Here is a 22,156-nt window from a genome sequence, read left to right as displayed (position 1 = left end):
TTGAGACTGCCAGAGCTAGACAGTGCTGTGTTACAACTCAAACTGATAAAATACCATGTTGGCCCTTTAGAAGACAATCTTGGCCCTCTGCCTGGAAAGCTAGAAGCTCAGAGGTGCAGAGATTAAATGATAAATGTTCCCAAGTCTGTAGAAGCAAGATACTGAAAATCAGAAGGATAAGCTTCAAGCTACCATTGGACATATGGTAGCCAGATTCACCACTATAAAAAAAGTTAGCACATAATGTTTGTACTCAATACAGTAAACTAATGATTTCAAGAACCGTAACCTCTGTGTGAAATGGAAATGTATAATGTGAAGTTTGCTGTGTCTTATGTAATGGCTGAGATGGAAAAGGATGGAGACCGTCTGTTGAAGACAGTATTCAGATGTAATTTTGAGAAATAATCAAATTCAGAAGAAAGGGTAGTGTGTCTTAAAATTCTTTTTTAAGGAAGGGGCCCAGTGGTTTGCATTTAAGACACTGTTCTCATTGGAAATTCTTTTCTCATTGTCCTGTAGCGCTGCAGTGGCAGAATGTGGGTTTTCTAAAGTGAATTTAGTATAATCAAAACAACCTCACGTACATACATGCAGTAAACCACACTCTTTTGGCTTTAATAGGACCAGGAACAAAACATATTTGTGGTCACAATCATAATCAACACTTCATTGGCAATAGTGGGCAATAGTAGTAGAAAACAAAACCAGTATTATTCTATATGATCTAGATATCAAACCAGATGAGTACCATCCATAGTATTATTTAAATAGTTTCTGTTCTGACTCATATTTGCAGACTGGTCATGGCATTCGCATTTTAATTCATATTAAATCAGGGCAAGACTAAACATATAAACCAATGAGAGTCAGACACACTAAAACAATTAGAATAAACAGGAGAAACTTTGGCATGGCAATTGAAAACAGCAGAAGCAAAGAACAAAATGTAAGATGGAAAAAGAGCCTTTGGACAGTCACAATAACAACAACAGTTTTTCAGTTTAACTCAAGAGAATGAGACCACAGTCCAAATACTGGAAAACTGTGTTTGTTAGGATGTTCAAAATTCGAAGTTTTAGTTCTCTGTGGACCCCTTTCCTTCCCTCAGGTCGCTTCATTCCCTGTAGGTAGTAGAACTAAAAGTTCTGCTTCCTGTCCCCTACAGTAACAACTGTTGTTAATAGTTATTGCAAGTACTAAACTGATCGAAAGCTTTCAGCAAGAGAAGAACGACACGGCAGAGAAAGCACTGAGCTACAAAGCAGTATGTTGCCAGACTGGAGTGCACTGTGGTGACAAATTCACATCTGCAGTTAACATCCCAGAGTAGCCTGATGGACACATCGAATCATCTTCGCTAACTGAGCACAATCTCTGCTGGTACAAAATGGCAAAGGTATCTCCATTAGTGAGATTCTCTGTCTTCCTCTTAGGTCTCTAGTGGTGGTTATTGTCAGCTGAAGTAAATGGCTCCTTGGCTCACTGGAAATGTCCATGATCCAAAGCTATCTCTGTACTTTCTTTTTTAAAGAGCAACATTTGGTACAACAATTTCAGGCTTTTTTTGTGGGGATATGGAAAGGAATTTTCTAACGTTTCTCTTGAGCGAGCAGAGAAAGTCTCACATATGACTGCAGTTTCTTCTTTGCTTTGTTTCCAGGTCTTTCACAAGTGTTCTCATTTCCACCATTTCTCATGCATGCGCAGTCACAAAGTTTTTATGTTTTTTCTTGCTTTAGTGGTTTTTTTCTCTTCAGCTTCTCCTAGCAGCTGAGAAAAGTGTTCTAGAATCCTTCAAATCCATTTCATTTGTGTTTTTGTTTTTATCTGTAATGCTTCCCCTGCAGCAGCCACTCCTCATTCTAGTCAATGTGCCATTGCCAGCAGCATGGGAAAGCACAACTGTGAAGGAATACAAGCTTAGTCCAGTTGAGGAAATTAATCTTTTGGATCCAGAGAAAGGCATCAAGGCATGAGAGAATGTGTCATCTGTGAATTGTTTCATTTATGTAATAGTGAAAAATCTGGGCTTGATTTCAGAGCCAGTGCTATTCCCTTGTCTCCTTCTCTGACCTAGCAAAGTTTGGGTGTATAGTAAATGCAGGATGCGCAGGCTCAGTGTTTTGTTGTTCTGCCCTGATTTTAGGGGACCAAAATGTGGTTTAGAGAAAACTCCCCTTTGCCTTCTTTTGCCTGGCAGGAAGAAAGCTGTGTCTTGGGGGCCCAAGAAGAAAAATGGGATAAAAATCAAGTTGATTAAATCCTCAGTGAGAAAGTTGTGTTCTGTTCATATACAGCTTTTGAATTGCTGTAGTGCCCCAGACACTGCTCATCTGATGTGGGGCCTGATCCAAGCTCATCCATATCAAAAGAAGTTTTTTGCTGCTCTAAATTGTCACACGCACACCCCCTGCAAAATCTGAGTGTTCAGTTTATTTCAGGGTGAGACACAGTTTAAATGTTCTAGTGTGTTAAAAGTATTGGTGTTAATACTCCAGACCTGAAAAACTTCCAAGAAAGTTTCTTTAACAAAAAATGACAAAATACTGAAGAGGGGGTAAGCAGGGAAAATGTTTGGTTGGGCATTTCTTAAATTAACACAAATAACTAGGGCAAGGCCAGCAATGACTTTTTTTAACCCATTACAGGAGCTGCATTTGCAACCGAGGTTGCAAGCCCTAAGCAAGAGACAGTGCACCATTGATCCCAGCTGGCACTTTCTGAAAGAAACTGTTGTTTGCGTAACAGAGGATGCTGTGGGTCATCTCTTAGAAGGACTGATGGTGCTAGAACACCTGCTCAACAATTGTCTTTGGCTCTTACTCATGAAAACTTTTTTTCTCCCCTTTTCTAAATGGAAATGTGGAAGTTTTAAAAATCTTGGAAAATACAAATGTGAAACTGGTCACATGATGTCTTTTAACTTAAGCGCAACAGAAGTTTCTTTCTGGATTCTATTTAATTGCAGCTTCCCTGCCCTTTCATTTGGTGTCTTCATTTTGTATCCTAAACTACTGTGTACTGTAATTAGGCACTGTCTTTCCTTCCAGAAGCAATTCCATTTCAGCAGTAACTAATATGACTCTTGTTTTTTAGACTTGTTTATCTAGTTCAGTTTCAATAGTCTGTATTTAGTAGTGCTTTTGAGCTAAAGAATAGCCCTTGTGGTACTACAGTCACACGTCGCACCTGTACTACATGAATGCCACAGTTAAGTAATTTCTTTGGCTTCCCAGTAACCAAGAGGTAGCACTTTTTGTCCTACTACGCATTTGGAAAACTTTTTGGAGTTAGAGAAGGACAAGAAGGGCAGTTCGCTTTGTAAAAAGATAGGAAAAAGGTGAAGCGAAATTGGAGGAAGGTACTAAAAAGGGCAAAAATCATAATAATTGCAGAAAGTGTGAAGAGTCTGTGGAGTTGAGGTTGAGATAAAAGGCAGGGAAATTACAGTCCTAACAGTGACAGCTCCCAAGCTATCCAGAGGCCCCCCTTGTTCTGCTTCTTTTTGTGTCAGCTCTGTCCGCCTGCTTGCTTTCTGCAGTTTTCTCACATGGCTGCATGGCAAGGTTCAGGGAAAAGCTCTGTTTTAGTCCTGCTATCTTCTCCCAGCACCAGCATTGTGGAAGATACGGCAACCAGTAAGTCCTCTGTTACCTCCTCCGTCCCATGAATGAGTTCCCACCCGTCTGCTTCTGTTCCTACCAGCTGCAGTGTCTGGTCTGTTTCAGTTTGTAAATTGCTTTGAGATCCTTCAAGATGAAAGGTTCTACTTAAGTGAGATCATTATCACCTTCCACATTTCTCCACTCCCTGTTTTCGGTTGAAGCTTCTTGTCTCATCTCAACTTGGGGTCCCACACAGTACTCAACATTCCCAGCTCACAGCAACACAAAGCTTGCACACACATTTCAGCTTCCAGTCCGTGAGTTGTTTGATGCCTCTCAGAGTACTTCAGAGCTAAAAGTTAAATATATGTATTTTCCTGAGCTGATGCCAAAATACTTAGCACTTGCCACACTGAGATCGTACTTCTGCATTCGTGTCTGACTTCATGTTATTTTGTGTGCTTCAAGAGACTCTTCCTCCCACTTCTGAAGTACTTACTCATTCTAGGAAGCATTCCAGCTACGATGTTGTTCTGTGATCCTACACTATATTCTTATAGCCATACTTTGTTCATGTTCTTGTGGTTAAACTGTAAGCCTGTCAGGGCAGGGATTTCACTCCTGTCTGGTGTAGTGAGCTTATGGAGGGGAACCCTGACAGGGGTTCAGAGGGCTCTCACTGTTCAAAGGCTCATAGGCAGTAACACAGTGTTTGGACAGGAGAGCCCCCTTACTGTTCAAGCTGCATGTCTAGCTGTCATCTTCATATTCCATATTTTAACTGACTAGTAAGAGTTTTTCATGGTATAGTATGTATGTGTGTTTATTCCCAATGTCATTCACATTCCAGTGAAATTTCCCTCTTTCCTATGAAAGTGAGGTCATCTTAAACCTGTGTTTATGATACTGCAGTCATTTCCATGGCAGTAGACTATGATATCATCAGTGGAGGATTTTGCCTTTCCTATGTGTGTTAGCAATTAAAAATTATGGTTTGTGAGATAAAACTAGTGTTTACCAAGCTTTTAGGTTTAGTCCATGTGAGGCTGGGAAACTATTGCTTAATTCTCCAGAGAATTCACTTTGGTAATGGAGTAAATGAATCCAGAAACATTTTGATCCTAGCAGGTGTTAAGTTTTTGGGGGTGTATTTTCCTAATGGGAGAAGAAAATCCGATACTCCATCTTGTGTTCTTTCACCTGGCGAAGAACACTTGTCTGAAACACCATGGTACTCAGCATTGTTTTGTTATTCAGAGCTACTTAAATGCTTGACTTAAAGTATCCCAATTTTCTAGTCTCATTAGTCTGGCATTTTTCCCCTTTGGAGGTCAGTAAGCTATTATACACCACACACAAAAGTAAAATAATGCGGTTATCAGTCTTTTCATCTTTTTAATGGGTGCCCTATTTGCCAGCTATCGGTAGCTGAATCTTTTTGTTGAACCTTCCTAAATATGTACAGTGTTCTCGTGGCTTGGTGACAGCAGAGGCCAGTTTTCAGCACTGTGATGGCAAAAGAAAATTCACTGATTTAAAATGTGTCCAGTGTTAGAACAGTTGCTAATACTGCAAGACGAAAACAATGGATTCACAACATAATTTATTTCATCCGTTCAAATACTTCTGAATTTTTAAGCCAAGGAATAGACTTCTCCAAACAAGAGTGAAAAGAAAAGGAAAAGAAGTTAGATAAAAGTACATAGAGAAGGAACATCATCGGTCTTGGTTTTGTGATATGAGACAGAATTTGTAGGCATTTTTGATAATGTAGTTTAGTTACATAAATATACTAAACCTGTGCACATTTCAGCCTGTCTGTTTTGCCACGTGACAGAACTGAACTCTCATAAAATATCTGTTTAAATAATCTAGGTCAGGACATTAGGAAAAAAATCTCAAAATAGTGTGCCCTGAATACATACAAGACTTGCATGTGTCCATTTCACAGCAAGACTAGGATGTGAAAGGATTCTTTCTGAAATTATTACCATATTAGTGACTACAGTAGAAAGAAAATCCTTTTCCTATTGACTGTCTCTGGAAAACCATAGTGATAGCTCTGTTTGAAGAAAATTAAAAGTCAGGAAGTAATAACATTATCATCAGGGAAGAGGCTGTTGGGATAAAAGCTTATTTACCCATTGTCCAGTATCAACATCAGGAGTAAGGGGTGTGTGTTCATTTCTGCTAAAGAAAAGTGTCCTTTTATCTCAGCAACGCACTATAGCATCTGGCCATTGCTTCATGTTATAACATCCCAATTTACAGATAGCACAACTGTCGATACTGCTTTCTGTAGAGTTCTTGGACATCTGTGCATTTCCAAGTAAATAGCACACAAAACAACAATACACTGGGCATTGCCATTGTCAGTACTGCAGGGTATTCCTCCGGCTTCTGCTTATCCCAATGATACAGACTGAATATTTTGTTGTGTTATGAATGTGGCTGTAATTTCTAGCCCCAGTGAAATACTCTTTTCACCACATAACTCTTACAGGGTTTTTATTGTTTTGGTTATCATCCCTTCTTATATTGGAAATTCTTTTTGACTATTTAAAATACAAACTTCTCTTGCCTTTTCAGCCTGGAGGTGTTTGACATACAAGATTCACTACAGTCAAAGGGGATTGTCTAAAGGAACTCCTTTGAAAATATTTGTCACAATAAAAAGTTGTTAGGCACTATGTTTTAACACCCAACACTGAGAATATTGTATTTTCTCCCCCTTTATGAGCCACAGAATGATATGATTAATACTTCTGTCTTGTTAATGAATTACTTACTGGCTGTACTGTTAATGGAAATAACCATTTTCCTAGTTGCATTTCTAGACATAAATATCTTTGGGTGAATTTTAGTACTCCTGACAGTAAAAAGCTGCTGGCACAAATCAAAAGCTGCAATAAAAATTGTATAGAGTCAATGGTAACAAATTTGTGTAAAAACACTCTGGGCAGGCATATATATTACGTTGCCTCTAGGCGCTGTGTGAGCTGTTCTTTCCAGAGAAGTTTACCAGTAAGGTTTTGTTTGCTTGTCTTACATGGCTTCAGTTTTTAGCCCCTATATCAAACTGCAGTAAGTTATTTGATGCTGACGTCCTGGTTCCTTTCAAAGCTAGTATCATATACTTTGAGCCTGAAGAAAAGACAAATTATTTTTCACTAGTACGTTGCCTAAGTAGGTGCAGCTTTATAGAACACGTTGATCTTTATGACAACTAATTATAAAATAAGGAGGTGGTAATGTTCCTGAATATATCAGTCATGTGCTCTCTTCTGGGTATTATTATTTCTTCTTTTAATTTCTGACTTTAGTCCATTTTTTCTCCTTTTTTCCTCTACTAGATCGATAGTATGTCATCCCTGAACTACCTATGATTTCCCCTTATTTGCCTTCACTTCTTGTTATCTTTCTACATCACATTCTTAGAGTGCACTTCTTTTCCTGCCTCTCATCTCTCAGAAAATAACTTTTGCTTCCAAAGAATCATAACTCCCTTCTGCTAATTTAGTCTATCCATCACTTGCTGTACTTCCTGTCCTCTTTCAGACTCCTGTTTATACAAAATGCATCAACTTTGATAGTATAAACAGCAAAATGAAAAAAACATACTGATCAGAACTGAAAATAAAGGATAGGCAGACCAAGTTCAGTACTCATGTGGAAAGACAGGCATTTTCCATGTTCTCAGCTGTAACAAGAGCGAATATAGAATCAGAATCATTTAGGTTGGAAAAGGCCTTTAAGATCATCGAGTCCAACTGTTAACCCAGCACTGCCAAGCCCACCGCTACACCATGTCCTTAAGTGCCACATTTACGCGTCTTTTCAATACCTCCAGGGATGGTGACTCAGCTACTTCCCTGGGAAGCCTGTTCCGGTGCTCAACAAATCTTTTGGTGAAGCAATTATTTCAAATATCTGATCTAAAAATGGCAATGCCAACTGCCGGGGAGTGCCCAAGTATATAACTTAACCTTCAGAATTATCTTTTGATACAACATTTTGCACAACTAAATATTCACTGCCTTCCTTCTTCTAATTGATCCTGTTAGTATTACTCATTGGGAATATCCCGTTACTATTGTTCAATCTTTTATTTGTTTTCCTTTTTTTTTCTTTCTTTTTTTATTCCCCCCCACTTCTGAAAGAACAAAGTAAAAAATGATCTGTTGGGGAAAAAGCAGTTGGTGGTTTTGCTGGAGCTCATAGCACTCCATATAGAGGCAGCAAAAATGAGCAGATTTTTCTGCAGTTTTCGTTGCCTGTTGCTCATTAAATTCTGTGCATTAATGGAGACATGTCCATTGGCAGGTATCACAAGCTAGGATTATACAGAATTACACCTTTCTGCTATTTAGGGATCTGCCTTTCCCAAGGGAGCTTAAATCGTGACAAAGGTAAAGGTACTTGCCTAGAGGAGATTTCTGCCTGTCGTGGCAGAGTTAATCTTGGCCAGCAAAGCCTAGGCAACCCCCCACGCTCTGCTTGTTCTCATCGTTGCCCCACAAGCCTTTAATGTTATTGTAATCCAGGATTTATTAGATGCCTTTCTAATTAGATTGAACTTAAGATAAAACTTTTTTTTAATCAGTGAATCTAAGGATAAGATAGTTTCAAAGTAAAAACTTGTCTAGTGAAGGCACTACAAATTTAGTCCTGAAGTGATTAGGCAGTTGGACTGGATGATGGTTGTAGGTCCCTTCCAACTGAACTATTCCAATCTATTTTCTATTCTCATATTAAGTTTAAATATATTGATTACCTTAATTATCTATGATTAAGTATATGTAAACTAATAAGTGTTTTGGTTATACTTTTCATTTGTGACTTGTATGGATTCTGTAGGAAGCACTGTAGTTGCAAACTTGATGAAAAATTTCATACTTGTCAAAATTATTGCCCTGGGTAATAAGCTTTTAGAGCAACATCTTACTGAAGGGAATTATTAATATTTGGACTGCACTGTACTTCATCTTGATGACTATGTAGTGAGAACACATCTATGATATTGCTCTTACTGCTGTAGTTTATAAAGTAGAATCTGCTTGTGTGCGAAATGTCAACGTTTACTGGTGTGTGCTTTGGGGTTTTTTTACCAGGAAAAGACTGATGACAAGATTTTGTAGGCGGGTCAGTAGGTGCCCTATTTTTTGCATGATAGTAAAGCAGAAGGACAGATTACATTGTTGATTTACCAGTATATAAAAAATTGCAATGACAAGAACACGGACCCCGTGGCCTATCCACTCAACCATATTATTTCCACTTTGTTCATTGTTGTCTGATAAATCCTTTCTTTAAGAGGCAGAGAAAAGATTAATGTTCACATATGTCTTATTTATCTTAATCTGTCCTTGGGCATGTAAACATCACTCTTTGCTTGGGTTGCAGAGGTTGTTTTGTTTTGTGTCAATTTTCTGCTTTAGCCCTCATACTTCATCATGATACAGTGTTCTATTCAGCATAGGAACCGTAGGCAGCCTTCTTCAGTTCTGGGTGAGCACAGTGTTTCAGAGACAGTCTATTCTAACATCGCCATCAGATTGCTTTGAAAATAATTATGTAACTGCAATTCCAAAAATAATGTAATCGAGAGACATCAATGAAGAACAACGTGGGAGGCAAATAAAGTTCAAGAGTAGCAATTTTGAAAATTTCCACAATCTTTCTTAAATACAAAACAGATGATTGCTAAGAATGATAGAATGTTTGCTGAGTCTTAAATATCTGAAGATAGATTCATATTTGTTTGGGGTTTTTTAATCTTCTTCAAGCTTCAAGTTCAGAGTTAAACATTCCATAGATTATGAATTCATCAATGTTGTGCCCACCTTTTCCCAAAATTTAACTGCTAGTGATGTGAGGAAATGTTACAAGTTTGTTGTCCCATGAGAAAGCTTTTCACTTTTGTCAATCAGTCAAATAAATAATTTCTTTGTGTCAAAAGTTTCATATTGCTAACATAATTCAGGAATTTTGATCTCTTGATGATGGTGTCATTTCACTGAAGTGCAGTACAGTATGCTACTGTAAATGCATCAGGACATTCATCTGTATGCCTTCTTATTTGTTTCATCTTTTAATATCTATGAGGATAAAATCTTCTGCGCAAAGGGTCAAAAGAAGTGTTTTGAAGATCTTGAAGAGCTGTGGATGTCTGTTCTTATTCTACATGTTAAGAATTTTGGTCTTTTTAAATTGAGGTTGTGACTGCACATATAGAAGATACCACACTTGTGACCCTCCTACTGGTAGTCACAGCCATTCATTTAATGTTGTCCCTTGCTAGAGATTTTTGCCAGTTGTTTCAGTTCAGCTGTTTACCATTCAGTAATATGGTCTATAAAACTATAAACCAGTTTGTCTTTTAAGAAATCTATAACTTGTGTTTCATAAAATACATATTATCTCTCATGGCAAAACTGATTGAAAAGATGCCTGCTGCTCTGCACCTATTCACCATTCACTTGTGTTGTGGCAATAAACTGTATATTGTGCAAAATCAAACGGGTTTGAAAAAAACCTCTGGATGATGGGGTAAAACTTTTGCATCTCTGCCACCATGCTTCAGCACTGTCCGGCGAAAGGACTGCTTTTTTTAAGCATCAATTATTTTATCTGTTACCAGTTTGGGTAGTGTTTCTACACTGATTGTTACCATAGGCTAGAGAGAGAACTCAGGCCATCAAACACCCAAGCAATAATGAATTATTTGAATTGTCTGAAAAGTTAATTTTTTTAAAAAGAAAAACTTGTCTTGTTCAGAGACATAGGAAGAAGAAAAAAACGGAGATTTTCTGTAATTTCTAATTGCTTCTTAACAACTTTTTCAGTCATCAGAAATCTGAAGGGAGACTTAAGAACCGAGAACCAGATAGCCCCATACTTAAACCAAGCTGTTCTTAACTAAATTCCTGATGTAGTCTCTTTATACATTTTGGGATTTTTCTACCTTCCAATAAGATGTTTTAGTGGATTGTGAAAAGGGTTGAAAGCATAGACGAGTCAAGAATATCAGATTTTGAAAAGAATTGTGGGGTTTTTGTCTCCTTGTTAGGGATTCTTTCCCATAGCACATGTTCAAATCTTTAAAAATTACACTAGACAAAACAGATCAAGGCTAAACCAAAATGTCAAGCCAGATTCAAAAGAGGTCTGAGACATTTTCACCACAATGTTGCACTAATATTCCTAGTTAGTGGCAAGAACGTTCAGTTCTGAGAATCATGAAAGCCCAGTAAATTGTATGTGCTACTAGACAGTGGCTAGTTACACCTACTCTAAACTCACAGGGATTTTCCCCATCCCAGGGAATTCCCAGGAGGGGAGAAGAGCCAGTTTTATTCAGTGATTCAAAGAGAACAGAATCAAAGCTAAATTCTAGACCTTTACATTACATTCCTTTTCATTAAGACACTTTAAAATGCAGTATTTCTGCTGCCATTTCGATACTCCTGATGATCTCCACGTTTCTTTAGCAATAAAAAAAAAGAAGTCTGAATGTTTCTTTTGATCCTATGTAAATGACAGTCATCTTAGATAATGTGATATCTAATCTAACATACAAATTGTCTTCCACTCTGAGTTGCCTGATAAGAATATTGTTTTTCTTAGAGAGAAGTATTTATGTACTTTTCTATTTTCCTTTCTCATGTACATAATTTCTCAAAAACATACTGGTACTTTATGCTTTTCTTCAATACATCTAACGAGCTAAGTATACCATATTACCTACTTAAACCTTAGTTACATAGCATTCAGTGTTTTCAATGTACAAAGTACTATCAAGTCAAAGTTTCAACATTGGCTTAGGGCAGTCTGGCCGTACTGCCGCCACAAAAGGCGCTCCTGCTCCTCCCCTCACTCACCTGTTCCTCAAGTTCTGTCCCACCCTGCCTGCTGTATAGTAAGTTGGACCAATTTGCTGGTACAAATTGAAATGACCCTTGGAACAAAAATATTTTGAATTAGGAAGCTCCGTGTGCAATATAAGCGGTGCAGGAGAAACAGTGGGGAAAATGCTGCTGAGGAGAGGGCACGGTTTTACATCAGCTTAAGCTTCATATGTCTTTATAGTCCTTTCGTGTGTTGAAAACAATGAATAGACACTGGTTAGGTGTCAAGAACTGGAAGCAAAGCATGATTCATTTCAGGATTAATTTATGCAAAACCTGCTAATATAGATCTCTCCCTTTCCCCTCCTTCCTTCTTCAGACTTTCTATCTCTGAATGTGATCTAGTTACTGCTCACATGGGAACTTTTCAAGAAAACCCAGAATACCAGGGAAAGGGACATTAATGACTCAGTAAGTTGCACTTTCACCTCTGATTCAGTGCTTCAACATAGCAGTAAAGGCTTTTGTTCTGTTTCTAATGCCATCCTTACTAAGGGATGTCTGTCTAAAAATACAAATGCTAATCAGCTCTAGCCTTGAAGGGAAGTTGTGGCACACTTACTGGAAGAGAGTGTTGAAGTTACTGCAATGGTGAAATTCTTATGTGTGTACGTTATTCATCCCAAACCTCTGAAACACAAGTGGATGTATCATTCTTCATTTGCCATGAACAAATGTGGGCAGCATTGCCCTGTTCTTTACATTTAAATACTGTTTTGTAAAAACTCAGTTCAAATTCTGAGTGATTATATTCCTTTGTTTGTAATGTCCAAATTATTTCTGAATGCTTCAGTCTGAGCTTTCCTCTATAAATACGGTTCAGTAGTACGATGCACAATTTCCAAAACATGTAGTGATTTTATTTCCCATCTAACTAGCGTTGAGGGGCTTTCAAGTTTAGTTTCTGGTCATTCGTAAGATGTGAGACCTCAATATCCTTTGTACCATTTATCTTCTCAAAGTTGAGCATAATTTGCCACATAAGCAAAGAGTAGTCTGATGGATAGCAACTTACATTAGGTTTTTCAGGTCAGTGTTTTTAGATTATGTCGAGGTTGTAAACGGCTTTACAAAACATTTTATTTAACAATTCTGGAAGCTTGTGTGACAGTTTTTCTAATTAACTTATTTAGCCTAGTTTTGGAGTAACATTAGCTGTTTCATCACTTTTAGGCTATTTTGAGTATTCTTTGTAGCACCATCAATAAGCCAAGAATTTGTAGTCCTGTAATCATACAGATTACTCATCATTGCCTTCTCATAACAGAAGCCTGAAATGCTCATTAAAATTGTCTGATGTGAACCAAAAGTTAGTATAGTTGCAGAATTAACAAGAGAACAGCATTTTATTAGCAAAAAAAAAAAAATATTTTTGGATACCTGTTTCAGTGAAAGTGAAAACTCCAGGCTTATATATAGATCAGTACTCTGAATTTGTTTAATATGGAAAGTAAAAATAGGCTTCTGGAGTGGAGGATTGGTCTGAAAAGACTGACGATCATGCCTGAAATGTAATAAGGTGGGGGTTTTGTTTACAGTGAGCTACAGGAACTTGCTGCCTGTTCTTGCCTAGTCTGTTAGCCTATTTTTAAAATTGGCTAATTATAAATCACTGTTCCAACTTGATCCTTTGCCCTGTACCTTTCATCAAAACAATAAAAAAGGTCATCTCCCCATCTTCAACAAGCTATTTGACTCCCACAGGCAGTTGTTATACCGTGCTGCTTGAAACTTGGAGGCTCAGATTCTCATCTCACCAAGCCTGTTCTTTCCCCAGTACAATTATGATGTGTCCATTGGAGTTGCATGTTGATACCAACATAACTGAGAGAATAATTAAGTCATGGTCTGGTCACTGTTAAAACAAGAATAAGTATGGTCGAACATACTTCTTGAAAATGTGCATGAACTCAGAGCAGCACTATTAGCAGATGTCTGCTGGGATGTTGCAATTGTTAATCTTTGTCTAAAAATAGATTAGCTTTTTGTGGAAACAAATTCTGTTTAGAATAAGCTATAATCTCTGAAAAACACCCTAAGGAAGGAGAATGAATTGAGACTTGATACCATTTTCATACTGCAGAATTTAAATGAGAAGACCGTGTGAGCTAGTGGGTTGAGCTGATCTCTGTTTTTGGTTTTGCCACTGGCTTCTTGGCTGACCTGAGGCACAAAAAGGCAAAATTACTTGCCCAAGTTTCACACCCACAAAACAGGAATAATGATGTTGTTCTGCTTTTTAAAGCATAGTGAGATCTGTGGATGAAAGGAATTACACAAGAGCTGCTACTACTATTTCTTACCAAGACTGGTAGTGTCACAGCACTTTCCAAACTATCAAGCTACAACAAGGTCTTTTACCACCACATATCAGCACACTCTTCAATGCCAGTCCCTCTGCTGCCTTCTCCTAGTCTCACCTCATCCAGGGCACACTCCCTTTTCTCTTGTTTCTTCCTCTCTCCCTTCCTTGGCTGCTCCTTCTTCACTAGCTGCCCAACCCCTTACCAGAACCAGCCACAGCTGCACCTTATCTACATAGGCCAGCCCCACCCTTCACCCCTGAAGCCGGCCCACAGCAGTATATTATCAATGCTAATTAACCCAGCTTCATTCCTCTACATGGTACAACTCTACTGAATGGCACATAATTTTAGAAGTGTGCACGCAGTACCCTGGCAGTGGCTGAACATGAGCTTTCTCAGCCAAGTTTTGTGACCTTCATTCTCTGGTCCACTACCATCCCTAATTTGGTATCCCATGGTGAAAATAGCGATAAATTATAGATGTTACCATCAATAAACATTTATCTACAGTCATTACACCTTGTTCCCTGAAATCTTACAGTTACTCATTGTTGTAAACAACGTGCCAGATGCTGCTGTGGGCAGTTTTAACTTAGCAACCCTTTCTATATATATGTAAGGTACTATAAGTATAATTCTAAAAAGCTGTTGCGTTTTTATTTAAAATGGTTTAAACATTTCCCAACAGAATGTTCCTGGTTCTGCCTTTCTGGAAACAAAATGAGTGCTATTAGCGGTATGTGTGAGCCTTCTGGCATTTCTCTGTGTCACCCACACAAAATTAACCTGCTGGCTGGGTACTGTACACTCACACTAAAATCCAGTGTGCTCTGTTAGTGAGCATCCTTACTTAGCGTCTGCATCCATACCTGCATCTGTCTGGCAACTGTAACTACCAATGAAGCACAGACCTGCAGCAACTCCTTCAAAGCAAAAATCTTAATTTCTGGGAGTTCAGGACTTGTTTGGCTTTGCTAGTTTAATTTTAGGTTTTCTTGATATCCTAATGATGCTAAAACTTTGGACTGATGGGTGCTAGAATTGAAAATCAGGAGGAAAAAAAGTTTGCTTTATCCTGAGTATTTTCAGTAAATTGGGCTGTGCTTTGTCGTTAATTCCATAAGATTTTGCAAACACCAACTTGCTCCAGAAGTTGCAGCATAAACTCAGAAAGTAATACACGTATCCTTCATATCCTTTTCAAAAAGCACTCTGTAGGGATTTGCTGATGCAGAAGCACGTCACCTGTTTTCTGAATTGGAAGGATGGCAATTTTGAAGTTTCTGTAAGATTTCTTGGTAAAATAGTGTTATGAATTAACATGAATGTTTGTCAATCTCTTCCTCATTAGGGCAGATTCCTCTGCATTCTTTCAGACTCCCCTTCCCCACGCTCCCTTTCTTTCCTGTAGGCTTTTGGAAAGCTGGCTGAGCTAACTGTCATTGACTGAACAGGTTGCTAGTACATCGTAGGAGGCCTTCCCTCCGTACGTGTTGTGAACTCATTTGTAGCATAAGAGATGGAAGGAATTACATTTTTAATCTTTGTGTCTGGAATGTATGGCTTGAGGAGACAGAAATTTTGGTACTCTTGAGTGTTGTAAACACAACTTTGAATTACATATTTTATTAGAAGTGAAAAGTAAGATTAGCCTTTTGCATTTGGAGAAATTCATCCACACCGTCTCAGTGGTGTCTTCCCTTCAACTTTTTCAGGAGATAGCAAAGCATCTGGTAGGGTTAACAAAGTTGCAGTTTTGTTTTGTTTTTTCCAAAATGGAAATTAAACCAGATACACTCCTGATGAGTCTCTGCTTGTATTAGTGCATCTGGTTCTGGGCACCCACCCCCAGAAGGATGTAGATATAATTGGACTGTGTTCAAGAAACAACAAAATGCTGAGAAATTGTAAAGCTTGATTTGTAAGAGGAAAACTTTAAAAAGAAAAAACTTAATTACGTACAGTGCGCCTGAGTGACAGCAAGGGGGAGGAAGGTCTTGATAACAATCTACAATTTTGAGGGGTGTGAACACTAACAAAGTGAAAAATTACTTAGGGTGGTTCAAGAAGGTATAATTAGATGTAATGAAATTAAATTAACAATATGTAAACTTGAGCTGAATGTTAAAGTAAAACAACATGAGCAGTGAGACCTATAGATTTATTATTTATCTGTATTGAGTTAGCACTGGGGAATCTAAGTCAGGGATCAAGTGCTTCTTTTCCTGTAGAAACATGAAACATGAACAAAAGAAATGCAGTCCCTCTCTTGAGTAATAAACAAGAAGCTTGACTGAGTGGCATATAAGGAATAAACTTAAACGGGTGGGATGTGGAGTAGAGACCCTAAAAGATCTTTCAAGTCTTTTTTGGTCTTACTGGCTGGCTGTTGGACTATTTAGGATTATAAGAATGTAATTCTTATTTTGAAGATTCTTATTATTTTCAGTCACTAATGTATGTAAATATTACTTGAAATTGGAATAGCCTTACTACGCGATTGCCAAGAGCTGGAGAAACTGTCCTTGGACATAAGTTTTTTGTTGGTTTTGGTGGGAAAGGAGCCAACCAATGTGTCCAGTCTGCTCGACTTGGGGCCAAGACCTCGCTGATCTGCAAGGTAAGCACTGACTTGCTCTTGGATTCCAGCTGAACTAAATGATCATGCATATTCCAGTAAACCTTTAGGTGACTTACAGAAAAGTTTTTAGTTTTGTTTTTGTTTTTTTGACTTGCTTCTTTTTGTTTTTATTTTTTAATCCTCCTCTAGGTCCCTTTTCCTTATCTCTGCTGACAATTTAAGTATGGAGGAAGCTGTTTTAAGAACACTGCCAGAATCAAAGACTAGTTGGCTAGAGGTTTGGCAGAAACTGCATGTAAAGAAGGACTGCAAAACTTAGATTGAGGTACCATGGGAAAAAAAATTGGAGAGAAATTGAGATGGTCAAAATTCAAGTAATCTTGATTAGCCCTCCCTCTTTATGTTCCCCACTGTTACAGTGATCAGGGATTCATTGATGACATTCAGGTGCCAGGCATTGTAGTCATTCTGAAATTTACTTTGTAGCTGATTGAAAGTCAAGACAATGACAAGCCAGTAACAAATTTGGGAAATAATGTAAAACTTTGTGCTTCAAGGGTTAAATCATTATCTCATTACTTGAGATCAGGATGAGATGTTTGCTTCCAAATTCTAGCACTTTTGCATGCTATGGGATTTTTTTGCCCACTTTTCTGAAACATCTGATATACAGCATTTCTAAAGACTGGCTCACAGACCATCAGGCTGATTCAGCTTGGCAGGTGCTATGTACTTACAATGCCTTTTTTTATTTTTGTCATTAAACATTACAAGTTTTGAGGGATAATTACTAAGGTTAAGATCAGATTTTCTCTCTCCGTAGCCTTATTGTCTATCCTGTGCTAACTGTAGGTGAAACTTCAAATTCACTGGACATACTTTGTTATTGCCATAGCTAGGGAGAATGCTAAATTTGTTGGATCATTGTCAGGGATTTTTTTAGAAGTACTGAAAACATCTCAAGGAAGCCTTTCTCTCTGGTTCTCCAATCCAATATTAAGGTAAAGAATGGTAACTATAAATCTAAATTACACCTGCAAGCATTGCTGTGGATCATTATCACTAGTTCTTTTACAGTGTGGTATTTTTTTTATATTGATAATGTTTGTGCTTCTGTAATAGTGTGTATATTTGATCATCTTTGCATTCAAGAACGATCAGATTCAAGTACAAGATGAACTGGCAATGAATTCCCTGCTAAATATTAAAGTTGGTTTTTTTTCACTCAAAGTGTGAATTTTGTTTTATTTCTTAATGGTCTAGCCTTTGCTCAGTGCGTACATGTTTCTGGAAACATTTACTTTCCTAATAAAATTTCGCAATTTCTATAATTTCAAATTACTTTCCAAAAGAGGGACATTCTGCTGAAGTGTGGCATCCTCTTATATAAAATATAATATAGATAGAGGATATCCTTAATAAGAATAGGGGTAGACATCTCAGATCAAGTGACAAGGCGTTCTTCATACCTCAGAGCTGTAAAATACAAAGGAGAGATGGTGACTATCTGGTGAGGATTTGAGAGGGGGAGTTTTAGGATGACTTACAGCTATGACTAGAGATGCCATAGAATGCTGTGGATTTTAGTGTAAAATTAAAGTACTGAGTTTAATTAGTGGAAGTTCAAACTGTTCTGCTGTGTGCTTGGATGTATCTGCAAGTGGCTCTGGGTTATCAATATGTATCACAGTAGTAGTCTTAAACTCCCCTCCTTAATTTTCTCAGTACAGTAAAACAATATATTGATGGAATAGTTGCCACTTCAAAAAGACGAGAAAGACAGTTGTTCAGAGAAAGGTACAGGATTACTGACAGGGAACTAAAGGATATAAGCGATTAAATTAATTGCTGGTGTTCATACAAGAACCCTGTTGCACTACTGAAAATTGCAGTGGTCTTGAGAGCCCAAACTCTTCAAAGTTGCTTTTTTGTTTGTTTGGGTTTTTGGAGGTTGTATGTGCTGAAAAAAGTCCTGCTTTACTTCTGATGGACTATTTGGAGTGATCCTCACTGGGTGATGATGTCACTAACCTGATAACTGCATATACTAAATTTTACTTAATCCTCAGCTGCATTTGATTCCTACTTAGAACTAGGAAGTGATGTATTACCATGCTAGGTACTCTTTTCTCTTTAGATGATTTCTAAGCCAAATTTATGTTAAAGTGCTGTAAGCCTGAATCCTCACTTCATTGTGAGAACATAGCTATATCATGATGCATCCCACAATATGATGGATATATTCAATTGTTTTTCCTTTTGTATTACTGTCATATAGTTATCTTTAATACCTGTTTCATTACCTTATGAAGAAAAAAAGTAAACACTCAAAAAAAAAGTGCATATAGAATAGATTAAACAATTGAATAGATTAAACAATTGTCAAGAGTTACATGTTTTTGTTGTATTTCAGGTACAGATGAGTTTGATTCTCTAAGCTGCTAGAATTTTAGCTGCTATCATGCCAGCTAGCTCCCCTAGCTCCACATGCAAAACATGACAGTAAGCAGGGAAAACTCCAACTGAAAAATACTCACGTAATTCCACTCATTCTAATATACAAACTGTGTGACCATAATGCTTGTACAAGTGACTGCTGTTGTTAAGAACTGAATAAAGAAGAAATGCTATTTTAGCACATACAATGATCTGTGGTCAGCAGGCTAAGGCATTTATTTTTCTGTTTACACGATAGTCCATCTAGCACAGTCTGTGCAAAAGCAGAAAATACTTAAAAAAATGTTATATAATTTGACATGGTCAGTAAATATGCCTTTAATCTAGAACGAGCCTGATGTCCAATATTCTGTCCTCCTTGCGGGTAAAGCCTGAATGGAAAGATAAGCCTTTTGAATGCACTAGGATTAACTGGGTTGGATGCAGATGAACTAACATGGAAAAAAGTTCCCAGAGGAAAAGGGCCTCCATGGAGTCCCCTCTGAGGGCTTCCCTCCAGCACTGAGATGTCTTGCTGTGAGCAAAAGTACTACAGCTGATTTCAGTTGTTATGACAGTTGAACAATAAGGGATGGCTGTCTGTCAGTTGTGTAGGACCCAGAGCTGAAGGAAGGAAGTTTCAGTTGAGCTTTTGGAAAATGGTTATGAAATATTTTGTTGCTGAAATAACTGAGCAAATCCTGAGATTTGTTGTAGAAACTTTATTAGCAGCAAGGGAGGGAGAAAGTGATACCATCAGGTAGAATGCATTCCGTTAGTACAGCTGTTAGGCTGCAGAGGTGAGCAGACTCACTTTAAATTGCAGATGGCTGCAGTCATCCAGCCTAAAGAAGTAGGAAGATGCAGCTTCTGACAACCTGCCCTGTCTGGCAAATTGGGAGTAGTCAGAGATACAGAAATATTCTAATATGCAAACAATGAATAAGATGGTGACCAAAGTAAATGTTGTTGTGGGGTTTTTTTGCATGTACCAGAGGAATGTCCCATCTGGTTAGACTGTTTTGACCTAAATTGCTGTCCTACTTCAGTAAGACTGGGACCATCCCTAATAATGCTTTAGAAAAATCCTTTATAGAGGCTGTAGGAAATGAAAGTATGTTTCAAAACATGGTTGTGCAATAGAATATGTGGTGGGAAGGATCATCCACCCATTGCACTTTAAAGTTTAGAATTCTGAAACACAAGGTTTGATCCTTGTGATCACTAGTTAGTACTTGGGTCTTCTCTGAGGTTTCTAAAGGACTGAGCTCATAAGTAGACCAATTTCTAACAGCAGGCAATAGAGGCAGCTGCTTTGTGCTTCTGGTAACTCAAATACACCGTTAGCCATTTAGTGCTGTTTTATGAGAAGATGGATCATTAGGACTCCTCATGTAATTCCTTCATTGTCTAGACCATGACCAGGATCTTGATTTGGCTTCCAATCTGAAAGATTTATTTTTTTTTCTCTTGCAAAGATATTTCCAGTAGCATTGGTCAGTCTTTGATACTTCTGATACACACAATTTACTCTTGGAAGTGGAAGCACACACTATGCATGCTCAAAATGTAGTCTAACAGAGGTGAATTCAAAGCCATGTTGGCTTTATAAATATATTTTAAATGCTATTTTGACATTAAGCGAGTTATACCATTTTTTTCTCCATATATACATTTCTGTGTAATGTAACAAAAAGAAATTTTTATTAGTCTGAATAAACAGCAAGCAGAATTCTGTTCAGGTAAAAGGATTAGTGGAGCTGAAATTACAAGCTCTTTAACTTGCTGTTAGAAAAACAAGAGCATAGCTTGACTCCCTAACTCAACTTGATCTGCTGTTGCTGTATAAAGCAAACAAAAAATGTTGAATTTGTAAACAGTACATTTAGTACTGAGAATTATAGAAACCAGCAGTGGCATGTTTGTTGTCACTTTCTACTCCATAACTACAGTTTGATATTTTTCCACCGAGGGAACTTGAGATAGAAAATACAAAATAGGAATGGCAATTAAGATGGACACCGGAGTTGCTAAGTGCTTTTAATTCAAAGCTGAATAATTCAGTACATGTCCAGATTTTACAATCCCCAGCAGGTTTCAGTGTCAAGGGAACACAGTGGTTGTAAGAGGATGAAACTTGAATATAGCAACATGGGTGTAAGGGGGAGTTTTGTAATAAAGGAGGAGAAAACTGCAGAACACTATTCCTGTTGTTTATTAATGTTATTAATACATTTTACTATTATTTGTTTATTAATAAGGGAAAGTGCTGCAACACAAAGTGTTGTATTCAAATTGGATTAGAGCGTTCTGTTGTCTAAAGATGATCCATCTGTCCTCTCACCTTTCTGTCAAGAAAACCTATCCTTTTATCTTTTGTGTAGGTTGGGAAGGATTCCTTTGGCAATGATTATGTTGAAAACTTGAAGAAGAATGGTATTTCTACAGGTAAAATTATACTTTAAGAAAACCGTTTTGTTTCATTTTTAGGCTTTAAAGACTGGTAGTGGAGGGTTTCTTATTTTATTGCCTCATTGGATGTGTTTTATCATTCAAAACTATGAATAGTTGTTTTAACATAGCTGGCAGAACTGAATGAATATGGGTGAGAATGTGGGGACTTCTGAAATCAGCTGTACCACTAAAAATAAAATGTAATTTATTACCTCTAAATCTCAGAGGATTACATCAGCGCAAGGCACGTGAAGATAACTTGCTGTTATGCAATTCTTTAGGCTGGCATTAGTGATGGTAATGCCTGGTTAGAAATTGAAAAATCCAGTCTGATTATTCAACCTCAATTTCATGTTGGGAGGGGAGGGGTACAGTGGAAAAGCATTTGTCAACGCAGTCTATTTCACCTCTGTTTTGTGAAATGACAGGTGCAGTCATTTTAGAGACTGCAGCTGATATTTGTTAACACACACACACAAAAATCAATGTTAAAAGGCTTTCGGGAAAAGGGAAAATTAAGCATTCACAATATCCTAGTATCTTTGCACCTCTGCAACCCTAATTCTCTCTTGTGTAAATGTGTTGTTGTGTGCTACTTAACTACATGATCATATTTTTATTTATATTACTCTGGTCTTCTTCAGGGTGGACAAGGATGGACAGATGCAATCATTAAGTGCCAATTCAGTATTCTGTTTATCTTTTCTGTTTAATGTGCAGCCACGAGCTTCATTTACTGCGTTATTCAAATTCTGCTTTAAAGACAGAGCTATCAGTATTTTGTGGGCTTTTATTATGCTTATCAGTATAGCATCTAAATATTTCACAAATGTATATACAGGTTTATTCATTGCATATCTTCCA

General features: G+C 37.7%; 1 protein-coding gene across 3 annotated transcripts in view; it reads left to right on the top strand.

The window, feature by feature from the left end:
* RBKS (ribokinase) overlaps positions 1 to 22,156 on the top strand; it is a 69,808-nt gene that overhangs the window by 2,865 nt on the left and 44,787 nt on the right. For 2 of the 3 annotated variants that reach the window (XM_055726143.1, XM_055726144.1), the window contains 3 exons: positions 11,835 to 11,926; positions 16,309 to 16,441; positions 21,223 to 21,286. In XM_055726143.1, coding sequence (XP_055582118.1) covers positions 11,919 to 11,926; positions 16,309 to 16,441; positions 21,223 to 21,286 — 205 coding nt within the window. In that variant the 5' untranslated portion in view covers positions 11,835 to 11,918. The remainder of the gene's footprint in view (positions 1 to 11,834; positions 11,927 to 16,308; positions 16,442 to 21,222; positions 21,287 to 22,156) is intronic. The other variant, XM_055726142.1, reaches the window with a different exon arrangement.

Source organism: Falco cherrug, chromosome 13, assembly GCF_023634085.1.
Source record: "Falco cherrug isolate bFalChe1 chromosome 13, bFalChe1.pri, whole genome shotgun sequence".
Lineage (NCBI taxonomy): Eukaryota > Metazoa > Chordata > Aves > Falconiformes > Falconidae > Falco > Falco cherrug.
This window is presented reverse-complemented; position numbering and strand designations above follow the sequence as displayed.